The sequence below is a fragment of the Artibeus jamaicensis genome, unplaced genomic scaffold, assembly GCF_021234435.1.
Source record: "Artibeus jamaicensis isolate MK-2021 breed Jamaican fruit bat unplaced genomic scaffold, CSHL_Jam_final contig_519, whole genome shotgun sequence".
Classification (NCBI taxonomy): Eukaryota; Metazoa; Chordata; class Mammalia; order Chiroptera; family Phyllostomidae; genus Artibeus; species Artibeus jamaicensis.
The window spans coordinates 54,161,065-54,188,100 of NW_026521871.1; the positions used below are offsets into that span (position 1 = coordinate 54,161,065).

The following is a 27,036-nucleotide window of genomic DNA, read 5'->3' on the forward strand; positions in this document are numbered from 1 at the left end:
CAGCGTTTTTTAACCTTATCTTTTAATTACAGTTGACATTCCATATTACTTTATATTAGTTCCAGGTGTAATTGGCAGCATTCTTAAAGTCCAGATTTCTGCTAATGGTTGAAAGTGTGAGAAGGGGGAATTCTCCTTTCCCTCCTCTGGTTCCTCTGGCTGACTGAGTAGTCAAATCGATGAGACTAAATGACAAGAGAAAATCGAGTCCCATTTCCACTTCAGGGGAACCCCACATAGTGAGAGAGTCAGAGACCCCTCATGCTGGAAAGGTTCAGAAACAAAGGGAGAATGTGCGTATAGACATTGTGAGCCAGGGCCCTGGTTGGTGTGGCCCAGTGGATTGAGTGCCAGCCTGCAAACCAAAGCATCGCTGATTCAATTCCAAGTCAGGCCACATGCCTGGGCTGCAGGCCAGGCCCCCAATTGGAGGCACATGAGAGGCAATTGCACATTCATGTTTGTCTCTCTCTTCCTCCCTTCCCCTCTCTCTGTAAATAAAATATTTTTTTAAAAAAGATATCGTGAGCTAGAGATGAGGCAAAGAACTTTGGGGCTTCAGAAGGGAGTCCATGTCCAGTCATTAAGTAGAAGCTTGCCCTGCCATATAGGTAGGTCAAAAAAAGTTACCTTTCATAAGCTCTTATTATGGGCAAAGTTCCTCATTCAAAAGCCTGTAGATGTGCCCTGGCTGGTGTAGCTCAGTGGATTGAGTGCAGGTCTGCGAACCAAAGGATCGTGGTTCGATTCCCAGTCAGGGTACATGCCTGGGTTGCAGGCCAGTTCCCAGCAGGGGACACACGAGAAGCAACCATACACTGATATTTCTCTCCCTCTCCTTCCCTTCCCCTCTAAAAGATAAATAAATAAAATATTTTTTTAAAGCCTGTAGATAGTTAAGGTGGGGGGCACGGACAGGAGTCTCTCATGAACCCAGGGGGCCTTTAGCTCAATCAGAACAAGCCACGCACCACTGGGGCACAGCGTGGGGTGGCTCCTGCTGAGCCACCATGAAGGCAATTTTGGCTTTTTCTGTTATGTTCCTTGAAATTCTTCCAGCCTTTGCTCCCCGCCCAATTCCAAAGTTATTTCCACTTTGAAAAATTTGTCGTAGCAAGATCTCGCCCTTGATACTAACATCTGTATGTTTTCTATTGCTGCCATAACAGATGACCACAGACATAATGGCTTAGAACAACACAAATTTATTATTTCACAGTTTAGTCGGCTCAGGGTCCAACACAGATCTCAATGGGCTAAAGCCAAGGCATTGGCAGGGCTGCGTTCCTTTCCAGAGGCTCCAGGGAAGAGCGTGCCCTTGCTCAGGTTGTTGACAGAACGCAGACCCCGGGGGCTGCAGGACTTCTTCAAAGCCAGCAGCAGAGGGCAAAGCATCTCTCACACTTGGAATATTTTAAGGCCTCATGTAGTTACTTGGGCCTACCAAAATAATCCAGAACAATCTCCCTATTTTAAGGTCTTTCATCTAGCATAGTCACTGACTCCACAGTTAATCTTAGGGGCAAGTATTCTGCCTACCACACTCCCTAGGAGGTGCCAGCTCCTGCCCCTTTCCGGCCTGCTCCCTCCTGCTCTCCGGAGCTCGCTCTTTCCCCTGAAGTTTTGACCACCTTATAGTTCCTGGAACAGGTCAAGGTCTCTTCCCCCACCACACCCTTGTATGCGTTTGTCCTTCTGACTGGAGCACTCTCCCCCTCCTCTCGCCACCCCATTCGTGCTGGGTCCCAGCAATCAGCCCACCCGACTGGGCCAGCACACCTCTGCAGAGTAATTGCCTTTCCGAGTCTGTTTCACTATCGCCACCACCCTCCCCTACTTGTGAGTGGGTGAGGGAGGAGCCTGCGGTGTTCTGCACGTCCTGGCGAGCAGTAGGTGCTCATTAAACCTTGTAGAATGTGGCAGTGGACCTAACAAGAGGCTGATGAAGCTCAACCGTCAATGCCTTTTACTTCCTAGACTTGTGAGGACCTCCCAGTAGTGTGCTCACAGGGGCAAGTATTTTTGGAAAACTTGCAAAATCAAGATAGCCTAACTACACCCGGTTAGAATTTCACCCCACTTCCCCTTATATTGGTGATGTTAGAGAAGCTATGACATTTTGGGGGCCCGGCCAAGAGGAAGGTGCATTGAGGACTGTCCCAAATTGGGTTTTCTGGGAAGCATACGCTAAGAGAGTGACCAGGATGTTCACCAGGGCGTCCTTTCAGGTGGGCCTTGGCGGGGGATGAAGAACACGGGCTGTGGTGGGCTCTTTGAGCTGAGGCAGCCCTGTCTGCTGCTGCCTTCTCCGGGGTGGGCAGCAACAGGCCCTCCTGGAAGGGGGCCACGGGCGGCACTGCTACCACAGGGACACACGTGATTGGGGTTTACTGTGACATATTTACGTGGGTTGCTCCACTGCCCAGTATGGTTAGCTCAGCTCGGTGTTCCTGTCCTGGTGTAGGAACGGCCTCTAGGCACCTCCTGCTGGTCGGGAGGCAGAAGTACAAGGTCCTGCTGCGTTTACAGTACAACCTGCCCGCCAGTGCCCAGGGCTAGAAAAACTGTGAGCCGTGGAGGGAAAACAAGGTTTGAAATGAGTGGAGCCAGAAGCCCAACCGTGGAAAATTCTTCCAAATCATTCAGCATCTCTTATAAAAGTCGATGAAAGTTTCCCAAATCTGAAAACCACCCAGGCCCTCTATGTGACTCCATCCACAGCAAGAAAGGAGAGAAACACATTTTCTAAACTATCAATAATTAAAACACAACTCTCAACCATGTTAGAAGACTGAATTTTCTTTCTATTCTTCATAGGGGAAATATTTCCCCCCAAATTACAAAATCCTTATTCTCCATACAGGCCACCAGAGTGAGCGGCCAGAAAAGGTCGGGGGGGAAAGCATTACAGAAACATATCAGGAAGACACCACAAGTACGTTATTGTTCTGGACTTTGCATTGTAGTATTTGCCAACTTCTTAACATGTGTAATTTGTCATGATTTCTTATTTCAATTCATGTTTCTATTTTCGAAATCATGTTATATTGTTTTTCTAAAACAGAGACCCTGAAATGCTCAGGCTTCGTGCCCACTCAGCCAGGACTGCCCGTGGCAGAGGAAGGGAGGGAGAGGGTGAGGGCCCCTTGGGGAGGCCCAGCCCTCACTCCACCCCCTGGGGCCTTGAAGCAAGGGCCACTCGGGCGCCAGCGCACGTCTGAGACACCACAGAGAGGACCGCAGCCAGGGCTCACCGCCCCAGCTCAGGTTCTCACCTCTGGGTGTCCCTCCTGGGACTACCCAAGTCTAACCCCATGGCCAAGTCTCCTCCCACCCCACTGGGGTCCCCCGAGGAACCCTAGAATAGCAGTTGTGTTTCTCGGTGAAGTCCACAGGGAGGAGGAGTCAGTTGGTAGAGGGCAGTGGAGCAGTGTGAGCCACCTGGGCCCCACCCTTCCTGGGCATTGAGGCCTCAACAGGTGTGCGGGTTCTATATACAGGTAGAAAGGTTCTCCCACGTTGGCCTGGGAGAACAGACACACAGGTGCAAGCCTGGCCCGGCGCCTCAGGCCATCCCCACCCCAGCTGGCCACCAGGCAAAGAGAGGCATATGTTGGGTCACCCACTCGGGGTGGGAGTCCCCTTTATTTGCACTGGACGCTGAGTGGCTAGGTGCTGCAGGTGGCCCTGGATTTGGGCCAGCAGGGCATCCAGCATGTGCAGGACGGTGAGGAGTATGGCGTGGTCTGAGATCGGGGTCCGCTGTTTACAGGGTCCAGAGACGTCCGTGGTCACCTTTGGGTGCTGAGGATAGGACCAAGGGACAGGAGTGAGAGCAAAGGGACGGGGAGGAAGTGTGATGGGGGCAGCAATGGAGCCACGGAGAAGGGGCTGGGAAGGGGAGTCAGGCTGATGGAGGATTTGTGGGCCGCAGTGGCAGGGGGCCCATGGGAGCTGGGGGAGACAGAGGGGGCAGGGTGCTGGCCATGGGGTACAGTCAGGGGCTGATGGGTGTGGACATATGTAGGAACTGTGAGGTGTGAGTAGTGGGGGTGGGGCAGCAGGAGCCCCGCAGACCTGGGCAGGAGGATGGGCGGGCCGTGGGGGTGGGCTGAAGGATGTGAGCCCACTGGGTGTGTGTGGGGGGAGGGGGCTGTGGGGGCAGCGGAGCTGTGCTCACCTCACTCTCGATGCCCTGTGAGCGCCGCCTCTGGAGCACCTTGCGGCTGATCACAAGCATCATGGTGGTGGTGAGCGTGAAGCCCGCCACGGGGTAGATGGGGTTCATCCCCAGGCCCATCCAGTGGCTGGGGCAGCCCAGGCTGGTCCCACAACCCTCTAGGCTGTTTGGCTGGCACCCCCAGGGCTGCAAGTCCAGTCCCACCTGGTACCACAGGGGCCGAGACCAGGCCTGGGAGGGAGCCGACATTGCCAGCAGGAGCAGCAAGAGCAGGAAGCACCGAGCGGCCAGCATGGCTGCAGTGAGAGCCTCGGAACCCGTCGCCTGGCAACAGGAAAACACCCCTCCCCCTGCCGCAGGCCTGGCAGGGACTGCGGGTTCCAGCAGGGCCCCTGGCCTCTCAGCAAGGACAGCCTGGCCGGAAAACATGGTGGAGCGTGGTGGTGGGTACAGTTCCAGGCCTGGGAGGGTGGCATGGCCGGCCCAGGGTCCAGGACCAAAGGGCCACCTCCTTTCTCTTGCCTGCCCCCTAAAATCCTAACCCCACCACCCCAATGCTGCTGCCCAGCAGAGCTGCTCACTGACCTGTATGCCCAGCCCACGGGACATGTACTTCCACACGCACATGGAAGGACAGTGAGTCTCCACAGTGTGGGGCTCCCCCTTGGAATAAGGCCCAAGGCTCACCCTGGCCTGCAAGGTCTCCCCTCCTGCCTGCCCATGTTCCCGAACACACTGTTCCCAACAGCAGGGGCCCTGTCCTTCACACCTAGGAAGGCCCTTCTCACAGCTGGTGTTCTCCACCTGCCCCCGCTTCCCTCCCATGATCCTCTTGGGCAGCAAGGTTACTTTTCCCTGAGTGACCCTGTTCATTTTTTTTCAAAGCATTTCTAAGGAGCTGCAATCTCTTGGAGGTCTGTCTCCCACTCCAGCACAAAGCTTCACTCGACCAATATTTGCCAAATGCTGCCATGTGTCACACTCACTGTTCCTGGTGCCTGGCACCGTCCTTGGTGCCAGGACACAGGGTGACAGAGTAGACAAAAGCCATGACTTCCTGGGCTGAGGTTCTGGGGGTGGCACTGACCACACTGAGCTGGAAACAGAGCAGACAAGGTGACTCAGTGACTTGGAGGGCGGCGCAGCCCCTGCCTACTTGCCCAAGCAACATCCCGAGCACTGTGTGGCATTTCCTCGTTGAATGCTAATTGAGTAACACAGGAGGCGGGTACTGTTTCCATTCCTGCTCTCCTGGCGAGGACCCACCAGGCCCGGGGGGGTTTCAGGGCCTCCCACCCGCCAATCACTCAGAGTATCTTTGGCCAGAAAGCCAGCTGCTGCCCACAGGGCCACATGTCCAGATGCTGTTTCATGGCAGAGGTTGGCGCGTACTTCCTGGCTGGCAGTGACCTGCCAAGCCCAGGTGACCTAGTAATACAGAGAGGCATCTTCCCAAGTAAATCAGTCATGTGGGCTCCTACTTCTAAATGTGGAACAGCAGCACCTTCGAACACCTGCGCTTCCTCAACTGGCGGTTCAGGTGTTCACACTACCCCGCCCCCAGTGGCACCTGCCCTGCCCTGCTCCCTATCTATGGTTCCTGAGACCAGACCATTCCTGAGAAGCAGCCGATTCCAACTGTGTACTTTACAACCGAGATCCAGGCGCTGAGGGCTGTGTGTGGCTGGGGAGAAACTTGAACCTGGGGGTCCCCACCTGGGCCTGGCCCCACAGCTGTCCTGCCTACTGTACATTCACTGCCCCTGCTGCCTGCCCCCAACTTTTAGCTCAAGTTCCCACTTTGGAGCATGAAAAGGGCCAGGAGCCAGGGCTGTGTCCCCCCCCCCCCCCCCCCGACCTCTACCAAAACACAGCAGAGCCTGGTGTCAGGCAAATGAGTCTTTATTCCTGAAGTAGAAAACACGCACGATCCCTCACCCCTGCCCCGGCCAGTGCCCCGACCCAGGCCTCCAGCACTGCACTTGGAATCCCAGGATCTCCATCCCTGAGTTGTCTGTGTGTTGTGTGTACGGAGGGGACTCCTGGGTGACAAGTGGAGGCGGCACAGGGATTCTCACAGGTGCCCTGTCACAAGCTCCAGAGGTAGGCAGTCTCAGGCAGGGCGGCGGCATGGTCAGAGTTTGGTGGCCTGAGTGGGCAGACGAGGGGAGATTCTGGGCAGTTACCAAGGGCACATACCAGCCCTCCCCCCGACAGCGACCTCTGCCCCGGGGAGCAGCTTCACCTAAAGGCACCAGGGGAAGGCGGTGGGTCCACTGGGGTTAGAGGCACCCAGGCAGAGGCGGGGCTTCCTGGAGCTGGGGTCAGGGGAGGACAAGCAGTAGGTAAAGAGTTCAGTGGGCCAGAGGTCAGCTCACCAAAACAGAGCTGGCCTGGCTGGACCTCGCGTGTTGGAGGGCAAAGACGACAGCATCGTGCACAGAGGCAAAGAGGTGCTGCTTAGTGATGGACGCATCGAAGAAGTGCCCCACCTCGAGCTGGGTGACCACAGGAGCTGTTGGTGGCAAGGAGCGGGTCTGTCCTGACTCTGAGAGGCCCCGGGAACCCCAGCCCCAGTCACCAGCAGGATACTCTGATCCTGTCACCAAGGCTTCTCCCCGTGAGGCCACAGCTGATAACGCCTAGGTACTCTTGACCTTTGACCCCAGCCTCCCAGGAGACCTCTGACCTCCAGTTTCAGATAAAGACTTTCCTGGCGGACTCCTTGGCCAGAAGAACCCCACGTTCCTCCCGAACCACTCTCACTGTCCCTGTCCCACGCACTGTGGCAGGCGGCCATGTACACCTCCACCTCGATCTCCCGGAAGTCTCGGAATATCTGCAGCAGAAAAGGGGGCCCGCTTTAGAGGGAGGCTTGGGCTGCGGGGGGAGACTCAGGCAGGCCGGGGGAAGGGAGTTTAGAGGAGAAGTTCAGCAGGTTTGGGGGGTCTCAAGGCTCAGAGGGCACTCAGAGCGAGTGATGGGGTCAGGGTAGGGGCTTGAGAACCCCGGCCTCCCCCAGCACCTTTGTAAGGGTGCCCCCAGCCCCTTACGTTCCTCAGGCTCTTGAGGCTCACGGTGTCCACAAAGGAGAGGGAGCTCAGGTCCAGGACAAGGCTGTGGAAGTCCGGCTGAGGCAGGCCCAGCGCCTCCAGTGTGGACTGGTCTGGGGCCTTGGCGTCGGCACCTTCTTGACCGCTGGCCGCCGCGTCCTCCAGGTCACTCCCCGCGCTCACCTGCTGGGGAAGCGGACAGTGCTACAGGGGCTGCCCAGGGGCAGGCGAAGCAGGGACTGCGCATAGACAGGCGGGGACACTCGGGGTCAGGTGTGGGACAGGCACAGAAACACTCACAAACATGGGGCCTGCAGGGGACACATGGGGACGTGGACATGGGAGCCTCCTGTATGCAGGCAGGAGGGACCCTGAGGGACACACGGGAGAGGACGCCTAGGCTCCGGGAGCACACGCTGGCACACGCATACTGTTCTGTTACCTCCTGGGTCCAGGCTCAACAGGGGCACTTTAGAAGGGGTGCTCTGGGAGACCTCGCCCCGGCCTCAGTCAGCTGGGGCCGAGCGGGAAGGGGGCTGAGGGACAGACCGGAAGACACACGTGCAGCCCTGTGCGTGTGCAGACACCTCGGCGCCCCGCCTGCGTCTCCAATGGAGCTTGGCGTCTCTTCGATCCCACATTGTTCCCCCCACAGCTAATGCCTTCCCCTCTACCCCCCACAGCTAATGCCTTCCCCTCTACCCAGAAGCAGAGACTGTGGGGTCCTGCGGACTCTACAAATTCAAGGCCTTCATCGAGGCCTCAGATCACAGACAGGAAGCCACAGTGGAGTTCTACAGCATGTTGCTAGAGATCCCTCCACCGCGTCTGATCCATCACCCCATTTCCCTGCCACCGACACAACCACAGGTCCGTGGCTTTCCTCATGGAACATGTCGGGACACCCTCATCTCTGCAGCTCACAGAGGTGGGGCCCGTCCCACCTGCACCACCTCCAGCCTCACCGTGGCCTTGGAGCCCTCCACGTTGTTCCTCTTGATGTCTCCATCACTAGTGTTGACATTGATGAAAACGGACGTGCCCTTGGAAGCAGCAGCCTAGGCAGGGGAAGAAGGGGACAGGAAAGAGTTGTCCCAGCTGCCACGCAGCAGCTGTGCCTGACAGGCCTGGTCTTGACCTCTGGCTTTGGGCAGTTGGCGGGCCAGGAACCGGAGCTCGGGACCTGAGCCAGGCCGAAGCCTCCGGGAACAGCCGCAAATGGAAGAGGACTGTGATGGTTTGTGCTGTCCCTGTGGCTCAGAGGTGGGAGAAAAGCAAAACCCCACCGACAGGGAACGAGAAGGGAGAAAAAGGATGAGGGGAGTCAGGAGCCCAGGAGGCCAGGAAAAGGCTGGGCGCAGTGAGCTGCAGGACAGGGGTCAGTGGGTGGGGGCAGGATTCACTGGCCCAGAGGGACCCCTGCCTGTGTCTGGAGTTGGTCCTTTTGCAGTTGCTTCAGCTTCAGCTTCTGCTTCCTGAGCAGCTTCTTCTTCTGGGAGATGAGGCGGTCAACATCCACCCCACACTAGAGACGAATGTCAGGGTAGGAGCTGTGGGTATTTGGGGAGGCGAGGGACCTTCTGACACTGACCCTGGGGACCCCCGGCCTCACCTTCTGCTTTAGGGTGTCACTGTAGAGCTCAGCATTGGCGAAGTACATGGTGGCCGAGGAGCGGAAGACCTTCACACCTGGGACCTCCCTGGCCTGGGAATGGGTCACGGTGGGGGCGGCATCGTGTTCTCCTGTCTTTCCTCCCTTGTGCCCAGTGTCTGCCCCCCGGCACTCGGCTCCCCAGCCCGCAGGGGCCCAGCCTGCGGCATGGGTCATCTGGACTCATCCTGCTCCCACTCTGCCCAGGCCCTCATCTGCCCGACGGGCTTCCTCCAGCACATCTGCAGCCCTCCACCCCGTCTCCCCTGCCCTCCTGCTACTACCCAGGCAAGGTGTCAGTGGCACTCAGGCCTCCTCCTGGGCGTGCAAAGACTTCCCTCAGCTGCCAGCCCACCCAAACCTTCCCCAGCTCACTCCCCACTCGGGGCTCAGCAGAGGTCTCTGCTTAGGGCTCAGGCCTGCACTTTGTGCCCCACCCCCATCCCTCCCTTTCCACCCAGCTGAGCTGCTCATCCTCCCATCGCATCCTCCCCTCACTCTGCCTGATCATATTGTGCTCGGCCTTCAAGGCTCCATGTCAGGGGGAATGGGCTTGTTTTATTCCAGAGCCCCCATCTCTGTTCTCAGCACTTGTCATGGGACTTCTCAGGAGATCAATGAATGACAGATTTAATGACTCCATCAGATTAAAAAAAAAAAGCTTTTCTAACACCCTGGTGCCCCAGGATCCTGCCCCTCACACATTCCCCACCCGGGAGCGCTCTGCAGCATAGGACTTGCACTGCTGGCTCTGCGAGATGCCTCCCCAGGTCACCAGGTTCATCTCTGTCCACTCGTCCTCTGGCCCATCCTAGCACCTCATAATCTGAGTGGGCGTCATAGATCCAATTTCCTCCCTTGAAATTCCAAAGACTGGAGTGTCCCTGTTAGGCATGGAAGGGACCAACAAAGGCCCATTGTGCCCCTGTCCTGCCCCATCCGTGCCTCTTCCTGCTCAGCCCCTGCTGCTCACCTCCAAGTACTCTGCCACGTCTCTGTAAACATCTGTGTCTGGAACCTGCCCCAGGACAGAATAGTGGGGCCTGTGGAGAGACTGAGAGTGAGTGGGAGGAATGCACATGAGGAGGGGCAGTGAGAAGGAACCAGGAGCCTGGCGTCACCCCCAGATGTGGGAAAACTGGGGGGAGCCAGTGTGGACCTCACCCCTCACCAGCTGGAATTGCGAGGAGGGGAGCCGTGAGGGGAGACTCACAGCTGCGTGCGGACCACCACGAGCAGCAGGGAGAAGGCTACTGCCACAGCCAGGCCCAGGTCCAGGTTCAGCAGGGTGGTGGCCACGAAGGTCACCAGCCAGATGAGCTAAAAACAGAAGGGCAGTGGTCAATGGGGCCTAGTAAAGCCCCTGAGGCTGGAGACCCCCCACCCCGGCCCCTAGGCTCCCAGGCCTCTCACTAGATCCACGCGGTTTGCCTTCCAGAAGGAGCGGATGTCCCCAAACTGCATCAGCATGCCCTTCAGGTTCACAATGACGACGGCCGCCAGGACTGCCTGCAGCGGCAGGAGGGTCACAGGGCTGCTGAGGGGTCCCAGATGCTGACACCCTGATGCCTCCCAGGCATGAGCCAGACTGACCCCAAGCACTTGGGCATACTAACCACGAACAGACGCTAACTACCACTCACCCTCTGAACTTGACAACTTGGATCTGACTCTGAAAAGTTCTAACCCTTGACCCTTGATTCCAAATCTCACCCCCAAAGATCTCAACCTTGAAAAACAGCACATGACCTTGTATCCCTGCCCCTGACATGTCCCCTGACAGGCTGATCTGAGCCCCTGGCTTGGCCAAGGCCCTCAAGCCTGTCTGGGGTGGGGTGGGGTGGGGTGGGGTGGGGGCAGGGGCTGGCTCACCTTGGGCAGGTCTTGGAATAATTCCCCAAGTTTGACAATGATAATGAGGATGAAGAGGGAGGCGATAGCTCCAGCCACCTGCAGGGTAGGAGTGGGACGGGGAGTGGGGAGATGGGGGCACAGCCACCTGTGTGTGCAGAGGCCCAGGCCCGCCCACACCAGAAGCCCACCTGTGTGTTGCCCCCGGTGCTCTCCTGGACCAGGCTCCGAGACATGGAGCAGCTCACGGGGAAGCACTGGAAGATGCCCCCGATGAGGTTACAGAGGCCTAGGGCCACCAGCTCCTGATAGGGGAGCACAGCTGTGAGGAGACGTCCCTAGCAGTGCCCGGTCACTGTGCCCCTCTGTCTCGGCCTGCACGCCCCCAACCTCCACCCCTCCTCAGTCGCCTCAAAGACAACCTGTCCCAAGCGTCTTGCTGCGCTCCCACCCTCAGTCCCCACACGGTCCCAGCACACCTGTTTGCTGCCCCCATGTCCCCCTGGTGTGCCTCCCTCCCAGGCCCTGAGGTCGCCTGTGCACCAGGCTGCCCCCACACACCGACGTCCCATCCCCCAGACCTGGTTGCCGTCCACCCGGTAGCCATGCCTCAGTGCGAAGATTTTCCCCAGCGAGATGGCAATGGCGAACCCAACCACGGCGATGGCGAAGGCGTTTCCCACCAGCTTGGTGAACAGCTGGGGGCTGGGGGCCACTGGCAATATCAGCCTGTGAGGGGCATCTGTGAGGCCAAAGGAAGGTGCCGGCCCTAGCTGCCCAACCTTCCCTGACATCCACGGGCTGGAGCTCACCCTGTAGGGATGTTGCCCACGATATCCACCCCGAATCTCTGCTTCAGGCCCACGCCGTAGGAGATGCCCGTGGCCCCGATGAGCTGCAGGGAGAGGCAAGAGTAGGGGGAGGGAGGAAGATGCCGACCGGGGGCTTTCTGCCCGGTGTCCTCACCCCCGGGGACTCTCACCCGTGCCCAGCTGGCCCTGCAGTGCCCAGGGGATGCCCACAGGGGCAGAGCTACAGTTGCCCCTGCCCCCTGCCCCCTAGAATGCGAACCGTGAGCAGTTCTCCAGGGAGCGGCAGGGGCAGATGTCGCCGCAGCTTGTCATTCAACAGCTTCACCGCCAAGAGCACCACTCCTGCCACAACTGCGGTGACCACAGTGCCAACCACGCTCTGGGGCAGCTTCCAGCAGACCTCCAGCACTGTCTGAGGACAGGGGTCACAGCCAGCACTCCAGGTCATGGTGCCCACCCCCCATCCCTTCTCCCGTCCTCACTCACATAGACGAGGGACAGTGGTCCAGAGAAACTGCTCAGCTGGAGGCCAAACACATACTTGAGCTGCGAGACGAAGACCTGCACGGACGCGGCGGTGGTATAGCCTCGGACCAGAGGCTCTGACAGGTAGGTGACGACAAAGCCGAAGTGGACCAGGCCCAGCCCCACCTGTGGGTTGGCCAGGGGCAGTCAGGGGAGACAGGGGGCCCAGGGGTGGCTGAACCAGAGCCCAGGGCAAGAGGGACCAGAGGCGGGCGTGATGAGGAGGACGGTCATGGTCAGATACTAAGGAGGTGGGAGCGGGTTTGGTGGTAGGTGGGCACCGGGGGGCGGGGGGCACACGTTCCGGGCTGCTCCATACCTGAAACAGGCCGACCAGAACACTGAGCGTGGAGGCCAGCTGCACGCGGGCGGCATCTCTGGCCGTCTCATTGACTGTGGAGTTCGGGGCCTGCAAAAAGGCCTCATTCGGGGCCAGGGATTCTGTCACACTGCCCACCATCACAGACATGACAGCAAAGGTGCCTGTAGGGACAGGGCAGGTCTGAAGGGGAGAGGACACTGTCCTACCCTGGAGCCCCAGTCATAAGGGATAGAGCCCAGGAGACCTCAGTTCTGGACAAATATCCCCAGACTGTGCTATGCAGTAGAAGCAGTGCCAGTGGTCATGGGGGAAACCTGGGCTCAAGGGCTCCTGGGGCAGCTAGCAATGTAGGCCCTGTATCACCTGCCCCGCCCTACCTATGTGCATTGGCTCAGGGCCACTGCCCTCACAAAAGGTGGAACTGAGAAGGAGCCACAGCCTAGCTCAAGCTGTCAGGCCCATGCCAAGTTCTGGGCCCCTCACTTTGCTTCGCCCACCCACGTCCTCCTGTGGCCAGGGCCTCTAGGTCCCTGAGTCTGTGGCCCCTTGCTCAGAGGCCTAGTGCAGCCTGGGAAGGACCCATGGAGGAGTCTCCCAGTGCCCTGCACCAGTGCTCCCCTCTTTCCTAGGTTCCCTTGCCCTGCTCAGTCCACCCTCACCCTGTCCTCCATGGGAGATGTGGGTATCCTGCCAGGCTGGGTCTGGCTCCACTCACCCACGGAGATGTGCCGGGAAGTGCCAAACAGGAAGTAGACAAAGACAGGGTAGAAGGAGCTATAGAGGCCAAACACAGGGGGCAGTCCAGCCAGGAGAGCGTAGGCCAGGCCTGGAGGAAGAATGGCAGCAATATGGGCTTGGAGGCTGGCCCTTGAAAGGATGAGGAAATCCCAGCACCAGCTCAGGGACCATGGTTCTGGGGGACAGGGGTCATAGATTCAGGGTTCTCTTGAGGGAGATCTCAAGGCCAAGGTCACTACCCAAAGGCTGAAGGCACGGCATCTGGGTGAAGGCACTCACCCTGTGGGAGCTGCATAATGGCCACACTCAGGCCAGACAACACGTCCCCCAGAAGCCAGTCACGCACGGGGTACCGGGGTAGCCAGGCCAAAACCGGGAGGTGTCTGAGCAGCAGGGCTCGGGCCCGAGCACGGGAGCACCTGGGCACACGAGGGTCAATATCAAGGACAGGGGCTGCCTAAGTCCTGCCAGGGTCCCACCAGCCCCCCACCCTTAGCCTTACTGTAACCAGGTTCGCCACTGGAGGGTCCCAGGAGCCGGGCCCCAATGCCCCAGAGCCTCTAGCTGTTCCTGGTTCAATGGTGGCCGCTCCATGTGGTAGTCTGGCCTCTTCAGCTCCATGGTTTCTCTTGAGGCCAGTAGCACCTGTGTGTCCCTCGGTCTGGGGTGGCGAGACCAGAGACACAATGAGGGCACCCATGGCCCAACCTCCCCCGCACCTCCACATCGGACAGAGAGTCACCCACCTGAATTTTCTAGACCCCAAGATCTAGGTAGGTCCAGACTCCAGCTGGCCCTGTGCCCAGGTAGGGGTAGTACCTGAACTTTGGCTAGTGGAAACCTCTCGCTGGGCCAAAGTCCCAACCAAGAGACCGCAGGGTGAATACAGTCCACACTGCCAGCCCTCCGTATCTGCTCAGCCCCGCGTGTTCTACCAGTCCAGCTCAGCCCGACTGCCCCTCCGGCCTCCTTCCCTGAGCCCCGTGGTCTCCCCAGCCAATCTCTGTTCAGGCTGAGTCCTTTAACAGCTGCCCTATGAGCCCAGTGCTGGCTGACAGGTAAGGAAGGACCCAGCAAACCAGCAGTCCAGTTCTCCAGGCACACCCCTCTTCAGATGAGCCCCTCCCCTCCAAGGGAAGGAAGGTACTGGGGCTAAGATTGCCCCTGCGTCTCCAGCCCCAGGGTCCAGGTTGTAGACAAGCTCAGCCCAATTTGGGAAAGCCAGGGAAGGCTCTCAACCTGGAGAGAAAGGGGTCTCACCTAGAGAGAGAGGCTTCCATCTGGAAAGGGAAGCTCCCACCTGACAGGAAAGTTTTCACTGCCAGGTAAGTTCTGTCCCCAGGGAGACTCTCTGGTCCGCCCAGAGGCTCCCACCTGAAGCGTCAGGTGATCTCGCTTGGGAATAGAAGATCTGGGTGAAGCTCTCACCTGGGAAGAAGCTGTCCCAGTAACTACGAGAGAGAGCTAGCTACATGCGGCCAGACACTTTCACCAACCGAGGAAGTTTTCACCTGCCAGGAAAGTTCTGGTCTAGAGGGTACTATCCCACCTAAGGGAAGCTCTCATCTGGAAGAAGTTCCCACCTGGGATCTCACAGGGGGCACCTTACCTGGAGGAAAGCGCCCCCCACCCCCTCGATGAGAAAGCTCTCACCCGTCTGGAAAGTTCCCATATATAGCAGGAGGATCCCACCCAAGGAGCAGGAACTCACCTGGGTAAGGCCTCTACACTGGGTGTCCCGATGGGAGGCGAGTGGAGTGGTGCAAAGATCCACACGGACTTGGCACCTCGGTCTCGCTGATAACTGAGTCCCTCACCCCTCCTCCTGGGTGGAGTGGTTCAGGTCTTCCCCACCTTAGCCAGACTCGTGCTTGCGGGGCGGGACTAAGAGCCTCGGCCCCTCCCTCTGGGAGAGCAATGTGGCCAGAATACCAGCGCTCATTCCCGGACCAGTAAGTAGTACAGCTGGGTGGACTCAAGCCCTCGCTACCGTCTCCCTTGCAGCGACCTCCGGCACCAACGCGCCCCACCGACGCACCTCCAAAGGCCGAGGCTCCTCCGCCCTTAGCCGCCTCCCTGCTGCCCCTAGCTAGCCGCCAAGCAGCTTTTGAGCTGCTTTCCGCACAGCGCTCAGGGGCTGGGGTCGCGCCGGCTCCGGCCATCCTCCTTCCCCTCGCCGCGGTTGGGCAGTCGCCAGCAGAAAGTGAGCAAAGCAGTAAACCGAAGCGATCCAGGCGGGGAAATGGCTGCTCCAGACCTAGCGGTACTCTTTCCGAGCTAACCCAAGCCGGGCGCCTGCGCGAGGGCCGTGCCCCGAGGCCTCCGGGATCCCGGGCCGCGCTGTGCACTCACCCCGACGCTTCTGACAGCCCCATGGCGGGCGCGCTGCCGAGGGGGCTAGCGGTTCTAACAGCTCCGGCCAGGGTCCGCTACGGGCCCGGAGGCGGGGCTGAGACTGAGGCCTGGTTTGCAGAGCTCACCCGAGGACCAATTCCCGAGCAGGACTGGGAAGACTTGGGCCAATCAACTTTCTCGGGCGGGGCCTCGGCTTTGGTCTCGGGGCGGGGCGTACCAAAAGGAGGAAGAAAATTTTCGATTTAACCCCTTCTTTCCCAGCTCTCCTGCCTGAGCTTGGTGAACCTGCAGAACTGGGACCCGCGGCCCCAGGTTTCTGAGTGGGATGGGTCTGATACCAGGTCCTGACTTCCTTGCAGAGGGTCCCCACGGGATGGGGAAGGGAAACCCCCAAGTAGGCAGGACGCCTGGGGATGCATGCGGCTAGTGACCAGAGCCTTAGCCCTCGGTGTGGGGTATCTGGGTCCGTGGGGCATCTCTTTGAGGAAGCCACCCTTAGGCTTCTCCCCTGAGACTGATCATGTCTCTGAGACAGTAGATGCCCAAAGCTCCCTTCAACTCTGGACACCCAGACCTGAAATGAGGCTGAGATTCTACTCCCCGCAAGTAGCACTGCAGGGACCACTTGCCGGAGGTTTCTTCTTGAGGAACGCAGATGTCCCGAGCGACTCTAAATCTGAGAGGCTGGTGACTCGGGGTCAGGGTGGTCAACGGGCTGAAGGGTTAGCAAGGACAGTTCCTAGAATTAGTCTGACCCCTGGCCAGGGCAAATGCCAGGTTAAGGCTGCAGCCTGTAAGAAGTAGGAAGTCATGGCACTGCTGCTTTTGTCACTGGGGAGACCCGCCTTAGGGGGCTCCGCCTCCTCCGTTCTTGTCATAACTCACAAGAGATGATTGCAGTTGAGAAACAACACATACAGTGGAAATGAGATCGCAAGTTTATTTATGAAATACACTTGGGCACGAAGTTGCAAGCAGGCACCCAGCTAGTCTGGGTGTGCAGTCCGATGGGATTTTAAGGGTTTTATGCTGGTAGCCAACTTCTAGGTTCCCCCTCTTTCTCCCTTCTCTAGATCTTGGGGTTAATGTACAGTTTCAAAGGCTTTCTTTCCCAGCTTGTGAAACGATACACACAGAATTTCAAGGGCTCCTCTCCTCCTGCGCTATGGCAGTTTTTCTTGTGATTTTCATAGAGCCTGGCAAGTCTTATCTGACCAGGCTCAGGACTGCTGAGTGCAGTAGTGAGCCCTGCCTCCCTCCTCCTCTCTGCCTGGGTTCGCTATCTATCCTAACACCTTGATGAAGGAGGGGTTTTCTCTCAGGACCTTACTCCCAGCACCGGCGCTTGTACTTCAAGCCCCAATCACAAGGTGAAAGGCCAGAACTGAGGGTAAAAGGGATGGGAACCTGGTCCAAACCTCCTCTGAAATGGGCTAAAAATAGCTGAACATTCTTAGGAGGAGGCAGTGCTCAGGTTTCTCCCAAAGGTCAGCCTGGCTTGAATCATTCACAGCCACCCTCCTCCTGCACCCAACGAAAAGAGGCAATAACCATTTTCTATAGAAGTTTATTCCCAAAACAGAGCGCGGCTTCACGGAACAATTTACACAGACAGGAAATCGGGCCACAGGGCTGAAGGGGCGACCCTGGACAGGGGCATCTAGAGAACCTAGGACATAGCAAGGACAACCCCCCCCTCCCCACAAGGGCCCCCAGAACCCCTTCCAGGGTGGGCGTCATTCTGGTTAAGGAGAGCTGGGGTCCTGGCTGGCAGGATTTGGCACCGGTCAGTAAAGTAGGAATTGTAATCTCCTTGAAAATTGCCTCCTAAGACTATGCATGAGGGAGGGGTGGTCTACACAGACCCCCTCCCCCTACACACAACCCTACACACCACTTTTCCCAGTGGTAGGAGGGCACCTACTCATGAGCTTCTTCTGGGCCTGCTGTTCAGCAGGGAGCTCAGGGATGACCTCTGGCCTGGGAGAACTAGGGGTTAGAAGCCCCTCCAGGTGGCCAGGCCGGGGTCCTCATAGGTGGGATCCTTTGGCCCCTCTCCCACTTATTCTACCTTCCTCTTGTAAACAAAGGGGTGGAAAACATTCTCAACTGTAAACAAAGTGTAAAAATTCAAATGTTTAAGTTGTAAACAAAGTTTTTAAATGGTTTAAATCTTGACCTGTAAACAAAGTAACAAAATGTAAAAGTCCCCAGTTCTGGACATCAGACAAAGTAATAAAAACTAGAGTTTTGTGAACAGGGTCCTAACAGTCATTCTTCCCTTTAGGAGGGAGCCACGGAGGGGCGGAACTGAGTCACTTTGGGCAGTGGCAGCCCAGGGGCCTGGGGCCAGGGAGGTTCCTGTAAACATTCTGTGCCTTCCATTCCCCATCCCTGCCCTCCCCTCTCCCTCCTACCCCACCCTTTAGAGTAAATTCTACCTGGGGGCAGCGTTAGGGAATTACATGGCACCACAGACAACTTCTGCTCACAGCAGGGGCTGAAGAAAGACCCCTGAGTCCACCCTCTGCAGGAAAGTCTGATTCGAGGCCTGAACCCCTCCCCGTGGGAGAAAGGAAGCCTTGCTCTGTAAACACGACAGCTGCTGCTCCACCAGGGTGGACAGCATCAGTCCTAGGTCATAAGGCAGTAAGTGGCAGGGACTCCACGTAATAAACATCCACATCCACGGGGAGCGGGGGGACGCTGAGTGACCCCCAGTGAGGAGGTCAGAGGACCCTTGTTTCCAAGACCAAGCGCCAGTCTCAGAAGTTTGGCCCTCGGGGCATCCAAGAAAAAGCAAAAGTCAATTCTGCACTTTGGGCCCTGACAATATTCAGGTCAACCTGGGGTCCCAGGAAGCATTTGCCTGAATCTACCCCAGTAAGAGGAGAAAAAAGCACGTGGTTTGCCAGGAGCCCAGATGGGGCCAAATTCTGCACCTCTTTCCCTCTGCCCCCCTCCCCCTCCCAGCCCAGCCTCAGAACCCCAGGCAATGGAAAAGCTGAAAAATAACATAAGCATATCTCTCTGGTTACAAAGGTACAAAAGGTATAAAAGCCCTCCCTTCAGTCCCAGGCCCTGCACACCTGTTACACACACGTTCACACGCTCACGGGCGAGCGTGGAAGCTCAGCAGTGAGTGCGGCCACAGGGAAAGCTGGGCGCCGCCTTGGGATCAGCCCCGGACTCCTGGAGGCCTCTGTTAGCCCACATCCTCCAAAGCCCTCAGCTGCTCCTTGGCGGTCCTGTCTGTCCGACCGTCTGCCCCTCAGGAGTGGCCCTCACTTCTGGGAACTCTGCAGGGTGGAATGAGGAGGTCAAAGCTGGTTGCTGAGGGGACGGTGAGTCAGGTGACTCTGGACTCCCGCCACCAGACTGGACCTGACCACCACCCCTCACCTCCCCCATCACCTTTGCCTCTCAGTCCCTGGCCCCTTCATGCCAGTTCTGGGGTTCTCCAATCCCTTCAACCCATCCTGGGCCCCCAGGCCCACCAGCAACGGTCCTCGGCTGGCCAATTCTGTCTTTTCCCTACGCACTAAGCAAGCACCTACTGTGTACAGATATCACGTTAAGCACTTGATAGATTTTTATCTCAAAAATCTTCACATCTTGCCCTGGCTGGTGTGGCTCAGTGGGCTGAGTACCAGCCTGCGAACCAAGGGGTCACCAGTTCGATTCCCAGTCAGGACACGTGCCTGGGTTGCAGGCCAGGTCCCTAGTGGGGGGCGCACGTGAGAGGCAACCACACATTGATGTTTCTGTCCCTCTCTAGCTTCCTCCCTTCCCCCTCTCTAAAAACAAATAAATAAAATCTTTTAAAAAATCTGAAGGAAAAAAAAAACCCTCCACACCTCAGAGTTTGTTATGCAGACACACTTTGCAGATAAGAAAACTGAGGCTCAGAGCTGTTGAGGGCGCTCCAAAGCCTGAAATCCTGCTCAGTGCCCAGCTCTGCAGGGTCCCCGGTGGTGCTCACGGCTCCCTCCCCCACAGCCTCCCAGAGCCCCTGGCACCAGGACCCCAAATCCCTTGCCCCGCTCTCCTTCCTTTGTTCTCCCCTAATTCTGCTCAGATTCTGTTGCTCTCCTGTCCCACTACCGGGGTCCCCTTCCCTGCAAAGCCCCCTCACCCTACAGACCTCCACAGAGCCTGACCCAGCTGTTCCTCCTCCTTAAAATTCAACTCTCCTTCTGGTTTCCTCAGACCTGGCAACTCCCGGTTCCTCCCCCCCTCCCCTTCCCCCTCCCTGAGGTGGGCTCCTGTGTATGCGGCTGCTTCTCATCCATCCGGCGTGTCTGCCATCCCTGCCCCGCAGATACCCCAGGGCCCACCTCAATCCCCATATGCCCAGGCCCACAGTGCCCACAGGCAGGAAGAGGTTAATATTGACTGAATAAATAAATAAATGGATGCATGCTGTGCTGTCGAAGTCAGCTCTTCAGCCTGGCACCCGAGTCCTGGCACTACTTCTGACTCGCCCTTGCCCCACACATACCCCTGCTGCACGGCCTCCTGAGCAGACTCTGCCTCTCCTCCCTGCCCCTCCCACACCTCAGCCTTGGCTCCTGCCCTCACCTGGCCACTAGCTCAAGCCCTTTGCAAGGCATGGCCCCTAACTTTCTCCTGTAGCCCAGGGGGGCGCAGGAGAGGGTGGCTGACCCAACAGCACAGCCAGCGAGCTCCTATTAATCGCAGTTCCACTCCCTGCCAGATTTCTGCCCTAAGCCTGCGGCCCCTGGCTGTGCTGAGCCGGGGGAGCCCATGCCGTCTGCCAACCCGCCCCCCCATTCTGTGGCAGAACCCAGGGCAGAGTTGCACAGGAGGCTGCCCCGAGCCGACGAGGCTGTGAGCTGGACCCTGCTTACTCTGAGTCTGGCGACAGCTCCGAGACACTGTGGGACGTGGCAGAGCGTGGTGTGGAGGGCCCGAGCGCAGAGGCGGTGGCGGAAGGCGTGGCAGTGGTATGGGGGCCCGAGGGCGTGCTCGACGACGGCACAGAGGAGGACAGAGCCGAGGAGTTGAAGGAGGCGAGGATAGAGGAGAGGATGTCCAGCTGTTCTGTGGAGGGGCCGTGGCTGGGGGCGCTCCCCGGGTCCTCTGGAACTCTGAGCAGCGGTGGGGGTGGCCCCAGGCCTTCTCGGGAGGGGTGCCGGCTAGGCACCTGGTCCAGCGGCTCCCCTGAGTTCGATCTCCTGGACAGAGAGTCCAGGGGCCGGGATGGCAGGAGGGGGTCCCTTGAGAGTTGCCGCTGGGGAGACAGGGGCAGAGGTGGGGGCTGTGGGTCAAGGTCCCGGGCACTGTGGGGCGGAGGGAGTGTGCTCAACCACTCGCAGGGTGCCCCTAGGTCCAGCGCATCCCGTGACCTGAAGCGGCTGGCCATGGCACGAGGGTGGTCCCTGGGCGGCTGTCTCCGCGGTAGGGTGCTGCCCCGGTCCCTGGGCTCCAGGCGGCCTGGCACAGCATCCAAGCGTTCCTGGGAACCTGGCCGACTCAGGGGGCGCGCAGCAGGGGCAGGCACCTCCTCCAGTCGCTCACGACTCAGCTGCCGCCGCAGAAGCATGTCCAGCTGTTCACGGGAGGAGTAGCGGCTGGCTGGCTGTGAGAGGCTACCTGTGCCCCCTCCAGCATAGATGCGACCATAGGAGGCAGCTGGCACGGCCCGGTGACCCAAGGTGGCTGCACGGCACCAGGACAACTCAGGACCACCTCGGGTCTGTGGCACCAGTGGGCACTGCAATCGGTTCTTCAGGATGCCTGTCGGGGACAAACAGGGGACAGGGTGTGCGTATGGGTGGGCGGGAACGCCCTGGACCTGGGAACACGGCAGCCTTGGGGATCTCTGTGACATGGGTTGGGGACAGACACCCCTTGGAGAGGGACAGAGTCAACTCCTGGCAATTCCAGAGAGGCAGCAGAACAGGGGGCAGAGTGGGGAGGCAGTGATCACCTGGGTCAGGACAGGACAGTCCCCATGTGCAGAGGTAGGGGCAAACTTCCCCACTACCAGGCTGGGGGCAGGAGACAGCCCCAGGTCCTGGTGCTGCAGACAGGGTCAAAGGGCAGAAAACCCCTAGGGACAGGGCAGGAGGAGCCCCTGGGGGTGCTGTGGGGCGGACCAGGGCGCAGGGCAGGCAGTGCCCCAGCCACCATGGGGCAGTCCCCAGGGACCGCGCTGCAGGGCAGAGGGGCAGAAGCCCCATGTCAGAGCTGGAGGCTCCCTGTGAAGCGGTTTGGGATCAGGAGGATGAAATAGCCCGAGTCAGGCCTGGCGGTCCCCGGGGTCCCCAAAGTTCAGTCCAAGGTCAGGGATCGTACCTTTCCTCTGGCGCTGGGCCCGGCCCAGAGAGGTCTCATCCCCGCTGGTCAGCGCCAGGTCTGGCTGGTTGTTGTTGGCCACATCCTTGCTGGTGTCCAGCCCCAGGCGCCTTTCGGAGCCCCAGGTCTGCAGAGCACAGGGAGCAGCCTCACATTCCCCCAGAGCTGGCCAGTAGGACAGGAGGTCATTGCCATCCACATCTGCAGAGCCAGAACGGGTTACAGGGGCCTCTGGGTTGACTCCTGACCCGTGACCAGATTCCATGACCCTTGACCCTAAGGAGCCCTGCAACCCTGTCCATTCCCACTGAGCACAGGAGGCCTCTCTCGGCAATTGAAAGAACCACCCAGGGAGGGGTCACTAACATGCCCTCACACTCAGCTGGGGGCATGGACAGAAACTGGAGAAGGGGACACCTGATGGCTGAGAGTGGAACCCCGTCAGGGAAGACCAAGGGCTGGAGGGGTGCATGTCACCCTCTAACGTCCCTGACATTGTTCTCCTGTCACCTGGGTCTCTGGCCAGCAGAACCCTGCTAGTGGGTTGGGGTGGAGGAGTGCAGGGGTCCAGTGATGACGCCAGGTGCCCAACAGGTTGGTCCCGAGAACCCCAAGGGGACAGTAGGTCCCTGGGTCACATTCAAGTAGAGTATGGGGTGTCTTGTGGTCACCCACGCAGCCAGAGGGCTCCATCACCTTTGGGCTGGGTGAGGAGCCTCTCACTTTGCGCCGCCCGGCAGAGTGGACGCTGGAAACGCCCCCGTGTCCGGCCATTGTCCTCGCTTTCTGAGGATGGGATGGACAGACTCCTCTCCTCCTCCAGGGACAAGTCACTGTCAGAGTCGGAGTCAGCACCTAGAGGCGGGAGGTCGGAAGGAGAAAGGCCCAGTGGCGAGCTGGGAAGGAGAGGGACTTGGGGGAATCTTGAGGGTGGCTACAGCAAGGAGGACAGGGCTGGGGCCCTGGGGACCTGGGAGAGCTTGGAGTGGACACAGCAACAGAAGAGCTGGGACTTGTCAGGAGAACCGGAGCTGGCTGGCTGGGGGCCTCCTGGGGCAGTGACCGGGGAAGCCTGGCCCACTGCAGCCAGCCGCTGCTCCCAACCTGGGGCAGAAGAAAAGGGCACCAGGGAGCGAGCCTTTGCCTCCCTCTTCCCTGGCCCAGGTCCCCACCTCCACCAGCGTCTCGGTGGAACATGGCCACGTCCAGGTCAGTGGGGCCAGTGTGAGCCTGGAGGCTGTGGTCAGTGTGGTCAGCAGCCGAGCCGTGTCGAACCAGGACGTTGTCCCTGGAAATGCAGAAGCCCCCCCATCAAAGAGGGATGCGATGGGGTGCTTTGAAGGCTGGGCGTCTGTGCGCGCTGTGGAATGGCTCTGGAGGCATTCCGGCGGCAGCAGGGCAGCGACAGAGGCACAGATGGCCAACGGGACCTGGTGGCACCCACCCTGGTAATGTGAGATGGGTCTGAGCTGGGCCCCCAGCACAAGGAGGCCCCTCCACTCACCTGAGGCAGCCGCGGCCCCGCTGGCTGTCTTGGTCCTGGGTCCGGCCAGACCGGGCACTGCTCACCGAGGAGACGGTGGAGGCGCCCAGAGTGATGCGGATGAGGCCACTCTCCTCGAAGAGCGCCGTGTTGTTGTAAGCCCCGGGACCCTGCAGGGTGGGGACGGGGTATGAGCCAGTCCTGGTGAGGCGTCAACACCCAGCCTCCTGGGGGTCCCAGCCTGACTCCCCAGCCCCGAGAGCCCCTCACCGTCGCAGGCGCCGGCCTGGCCTCCTCGGGCACTGCCTTCCCACCCAGGCAGGCCGGTGCCCAGGCTGCCCGAGCATCTGCATTGAGGACACAGAAGAGCAGCAGCACGGCCAGGCCCTGCAGGTCAGCGAGAGACAGATGAGGCAGAGTGGGGCCATCGGGAGTCAGTCAGGGACCCAGTAGGCAAGACAGAGAAGGTCAGCCAAGGCGGCGAGAGGTCCAAGCGGCCCACGTGACTGCAGTAAGCAAAGGTCAGTGGGGCCAGCAGGCGAGGGGTCAGAGGCCTCGGCGTCAGCACAGGGCAGTCTAGGACCAGCACCCAGCCTGGTGCCAACCAGGCAGCGGAGTCAGCCCCAGGCCTGGGCCAACACCCTGCCCAGCGTTGGAACCCCCACGGCTGAAGCTGCACCTGGTCTGGGGTGGCAGAGGGACAGCAGCATTACCTGGAGCCCACAGAGTCCAGCGTGGAGGTAGTGGAAGGCCAGGACGCTGTGGTTGACCGCCAGGAGGCCGAAGAGCCAGGAGGCGCTGACCAGCAGGAGGAGGAGAAAGGAGCTCCGAAGGGTCCTGCCGCGGCAACGAGGAAGGACACAGGAGGACACACAAGAGTCACACGGGGCTCACGCAGGACACACAGGAGGAAGCACAGGGGTCAGGCAGGGGGCACACAGAGGACACGGAAGGAAAGGAATTCACATAGGGACACAGAGGACTCAGGAGGACACTGGGGGATATGACAGGTCACAGAAAGAATGAGGTAAACAGAGAGCCATGAGGGAACAGGGGAAAAAACACACCAACGGGGGCAGGAGAGGAAACATGGAAGATGGGTGGGGACACACAGGTAGGGGCAAAGTGAGCCGCCCAGGCCAAGGGAGACTCTGGGGAGACAGCAGGGTCGAAGCGTGTGTGGGGCCAGAGCTTGTCGAGGGCACCAGAGAGGGACTGCAGGCCAGGGCAGGTGACCTCCTCCCCCTACCCAGAACCTGGAGCCTGGCCTGCGCCAGGAGTGTTCTGGGGACCCCAGACCCTACTCGGGAGGGGTAAGAATCCCCCCACGGTCCCCCAACAGCCAACTCACAACACAGAGGTCTTCTTGGCCTCCCTCTGCCCAGTGGAGCAGGACGTGCGGGCAGCGAGGAGAAACATGGTCCCATTCATCTGGACGCACAGCCGGACATGTGGGACAGAGCAAGGCAGGGATAGAGAGACGGTGAGACAGAGGCCAAGACTCACAGAGAGGCGGAGCCAGAGAAACACACTCGAAACACGCAGATTAGAGAGCGAGAGAGACAGAGAAGCTTAAACTCACAGGGGAAGTCAGAAGCGGGGCACTGGGAGGGCTGGAGGCAGGGACACAGGGAGGCAGAGGCAGAGAGGTGGCCGCCCCAAACCCCACGCCTCCATCTCTGTGCCCGCTGAGCAGGGGACGTCGGGGCCAAGACCAGGAAGCCTGCAGGCTGCCACCCAGAACCCCTCGCCTCACCCCACCACACCTGCTGCAGGGCTCGCTGCCCCCACCCGGGGAGCACACGGGTGGCCCCGAGTGCAGCGCACTCACCACAATGACAAGGACAACGGGGCCTGCGAAGCTCCAGACGAGGGGTTCGTGGACCGAAATCCAGCAGAAGTCGGGGTTCCCATAGCCCTCGGGATCCAGACCGACGGCAAGGCCTGGGGGGGACGCAGGGTGGAAGGGCCGTGTTCTAGAGCTGCTGAGCCTCTCGTGTGTGGGGAGAAGCCGGAATGGAGAGCAGAGCAGGCTCCTCCCAGAGCAGACAGCATGGGGGGCAGAGGCTGGGGTCGCGGTCAGGATTGGGGACAGGGGCGAGGGTCAGGCCATGTGATGGGCAGAGGTCAGGGGTCACAGCCTGGATGGGCCAGAGAGCAGGGCTCTCACCCAGCAGCACAGCAGGGACGCCCCAGCCCAGGGCGTGGTAGAAGCGCATGGCGCCACGGTCCACATTGCGCAGCTCAACCTGCATGCGGTAGAGGTGCAGCCCCTGCACGAGGAGCCACGCGAAGGTGCTGAGGAAGAAGTAGTGCAGGAGGATGGCGACGGCGGTGCACAGCAGCTGAAGGCAGGGGAGCGGTGTCAGGACGGCTCCCGCCTCGCCCGCCTCAGACCCGCCCAGGCCTCTGCGTCCCACCTCTAACTCCTGAACCACAGTCCCTTACCCAGTACCCTGTCCCATGCCCTGGCCACAGCTGAAGCATCCCTGACCTCTGACCCTGAGCTCTGGCCCTAGGCCTTTCTGGACCAGCTGAGGTCATCAGGACACAGGTCCCCTGACCCTGACCCTGCACCTGGCTTTGGGTCCTGTGGATCCCCAGCAGGAAGAGGAGCTCTGCCACCCCCAGGGCGGCTGCCACGTTGGCATGGATCCCACGCATGTTGGACTTCAGACTGCGTAGGCTCAGCAGGATGGCCGCAGTCAGCAGCAGCGCAGCTACAGATGTGGCCACGACCACATGGGTGAACACAGCCAGCAGCTCCAGGTCACCCTCTAGCCTCTGTGGGGACAGGGGTGGTTGCTGGGGGGTTGGGCACCCTTGCCCTTTGACCCTCTCACTCCCCAGGGACCCCGAGCACAGCCCTACCTCACGGGGGGAGGCATCCATGAGGATCCCAAAGGTGCCTGTCCGGCTACAACGACACCGTGCATGGGACCCGTTCCTGTGTACCAGCTCACAGTCCCGTGCTGTCCACATTCCGTGCCGCTCTGCCCTGTGGCCACAGGGCGGTCAGACCTACCGTCTATGCTGAGCAGTGCCCCAGCACCAGGTGGAGGTTTGTGACCCCCGGTGGGAAGGGCCGAGGGTGTCTGGCGGTGGGAAGCAGCCTTCCTCAGGGGGCTGGGTGCACAGGGGCATTCGTGGGGACCCCAGGGACAGGCTGGGCCTCCCAGGGACCAATAGGGGAACAAGAGTTTCCAGAGTAGAGGTCCTCACGGGCCAGGCGGGTCCCACTGCACGCAGATCGCCTTGCTGCGATTCGCCGTCTGTAGTAGGCGGAACTCGAGGCTGATCGGGGAGTCCAGGTCACCCCTCAGGAAGTTGCGTCCGTGGAACACAGCCACGCTGACCACCGGGGAGTTCATGACGGGGTTCTGGGGGAGCCTGAGGAGACACCCCACTTGGGCTTGAATACCCACTTGGGCCCAAGCTTCGACTGCCTACCTCGCTGACTTCGTGCCACTCCCCCGGTCTGGGATGCCCTGAGTGGGTGCCGTTTCTGAGAAGCCCTTCAGCCAATGCTGGGCTGCTTCAAGCCCAGGGGTCCATGGCCTAGCTGGGGTATCACAGTTCTGCAGAAATGGGAGGTTCTCTCCAGCAGAGGGGCTTCAGACCCACAGCCCACATGGGGGTAGGAGGTCCGAGCAGCTCCAGACTGTCGGCCTCAAACTGCCCTCCTTGCCACCCTTCCATCAGTCAGCCTGTCTTTGCCTGTCTCTGTGAGCCAGTGTGCCCGTCT

General features: G+C 59.6%; 2 protein-coding genes across 7 annotated transcripts in view; both read right to left on the bottom strand.

Annotated features, from left to right (window-relative positions):
- Window positions 1-3,618: 3,618 nt before the first annotated feature.
- Window positions 3,619-4,464, bottom strand: TMEM89 (transmembrane protein 89). Its single transcript, XM_037128529.2, has 2 exons — window positions 4,181-4,464; window positions 3,619-3,804 (listed from the first exon to the last, which is right to left on the bottom strand). Exons 1-2 carry the CDS (start codon window positions 4,427-4,429, stop codon window positions 3,619-3,621), a joined length of 435 nt encoding a protein of 144 aa, XP_036984424.2. The 5' UTR covers window positions 4,430-4,464.
- A 1,602-nt stretch (window positions 4,465-6,066) lies between these two features.
- The window catches only part of CELSR3 (cadherin EGF LAG seven-pass G-type receptor 3), a 36,493-nt gene continuing 15,523 nt past the window's right edge, over window positions 6,067-27,036 (bottom strand). The window contains exons 22-54 of one of the 6 annotated variants that reach the window (XM_037128441.2): window positions 26,514-26,681; window positions 26,163-26,289; window positions 25,869-26,075; window positions 25,462-25,636; window positions 25,123-25,235; window positions 24,643-24,722; window positions 24,005-24,128; window positions 23,562-23,678; window positions 23,313-23,461; window positions 22,987-23,096; window positions 22,505-22,663; window positions 21,809-22,009; window positions 20,359-21,247; window positions 13,635-13,793; window positions 13,412-13,551; window positions 13,110-13,220; window positions 12,392-12,555; window positions 12,034-12,198; window positions 11,807-11,959; window positions 11,548-11,630; window positions 11,317-11,464; window positions 10,927-11,040; window positions 10,757-10,834; window positions 10,298-10,393; window positions 10,098-10,204; window positions 9,858-9,927; window positions 8,846-8,938; window positions 8,657-8,758; window positions 8,199-8,291; window positions 7,234-7,419; window positions 6,965-7,019; window positions 6,559-6,695; window positions 6,067-6,329 (exon numbers count right to left, since the gene is read on the bottom strand). In XM_037128441.2, the coding sequence (XP_036984336.2) occupies window positions 6,315-6,329; window positions 6,559-6,695; window positions 6,965-7,019; window positions 7,234-7,419; window positions 8,199-8,291; window positions 8,657-8,758; window positions 8,846-8,938; window positions 9,858-9,927; window positions 10,098-10,204; window positions 10,298-10,393; window positions 10,757-10,834; window positions 10,927-11,040; window positions 11,317-11,464; window positions 11,548-11,630; window positions 11,807-11,959; window positions 12,034-12,198; window positions 12,392-12,555; window positions 13,110-13,220; window positions 13,412-13,551; window positions 13,635-13,793; window positions 20,359-21,247; window positions 21,809-22,009; window positions 22,505-22,663; window positions 22,987-23,096; window positions 23,313-23,461; window positions 23,562-23,678; window positions 24,005-24,128; window positions 24,643-24,722; window positions 25,123-25,235; window positions 25,462-25,636; window positions 25,869-26,075; window positions 26,163-26,289; window positions 26,514-26,681 (4,888 nt within the window). In that variant the 3' untranslated portion in view covers window positions 6,067-6,314. The other 5 variants (XM_037128437.2, XM_037128438.2, XM_037128440.2 and 2 more) reach the window with 5 other exon arrangements.

Coding starts and splice junctions, on each gene's coding strand:
- TMEM89 (XM_037128529.2), bottom strand. CDS start 4,429: ATGTCGGCTCCCTCCCAGGCCTGGTCTCGGCCCCTGTGGTACCAGGTG. Junction 3,805..4,180: donor CACAGGGCATCGAGAGTGAG/GTGAGCACAGCT, acceptor TCCTATCCTCAG/CACCCAAAGGTGACCACGGA.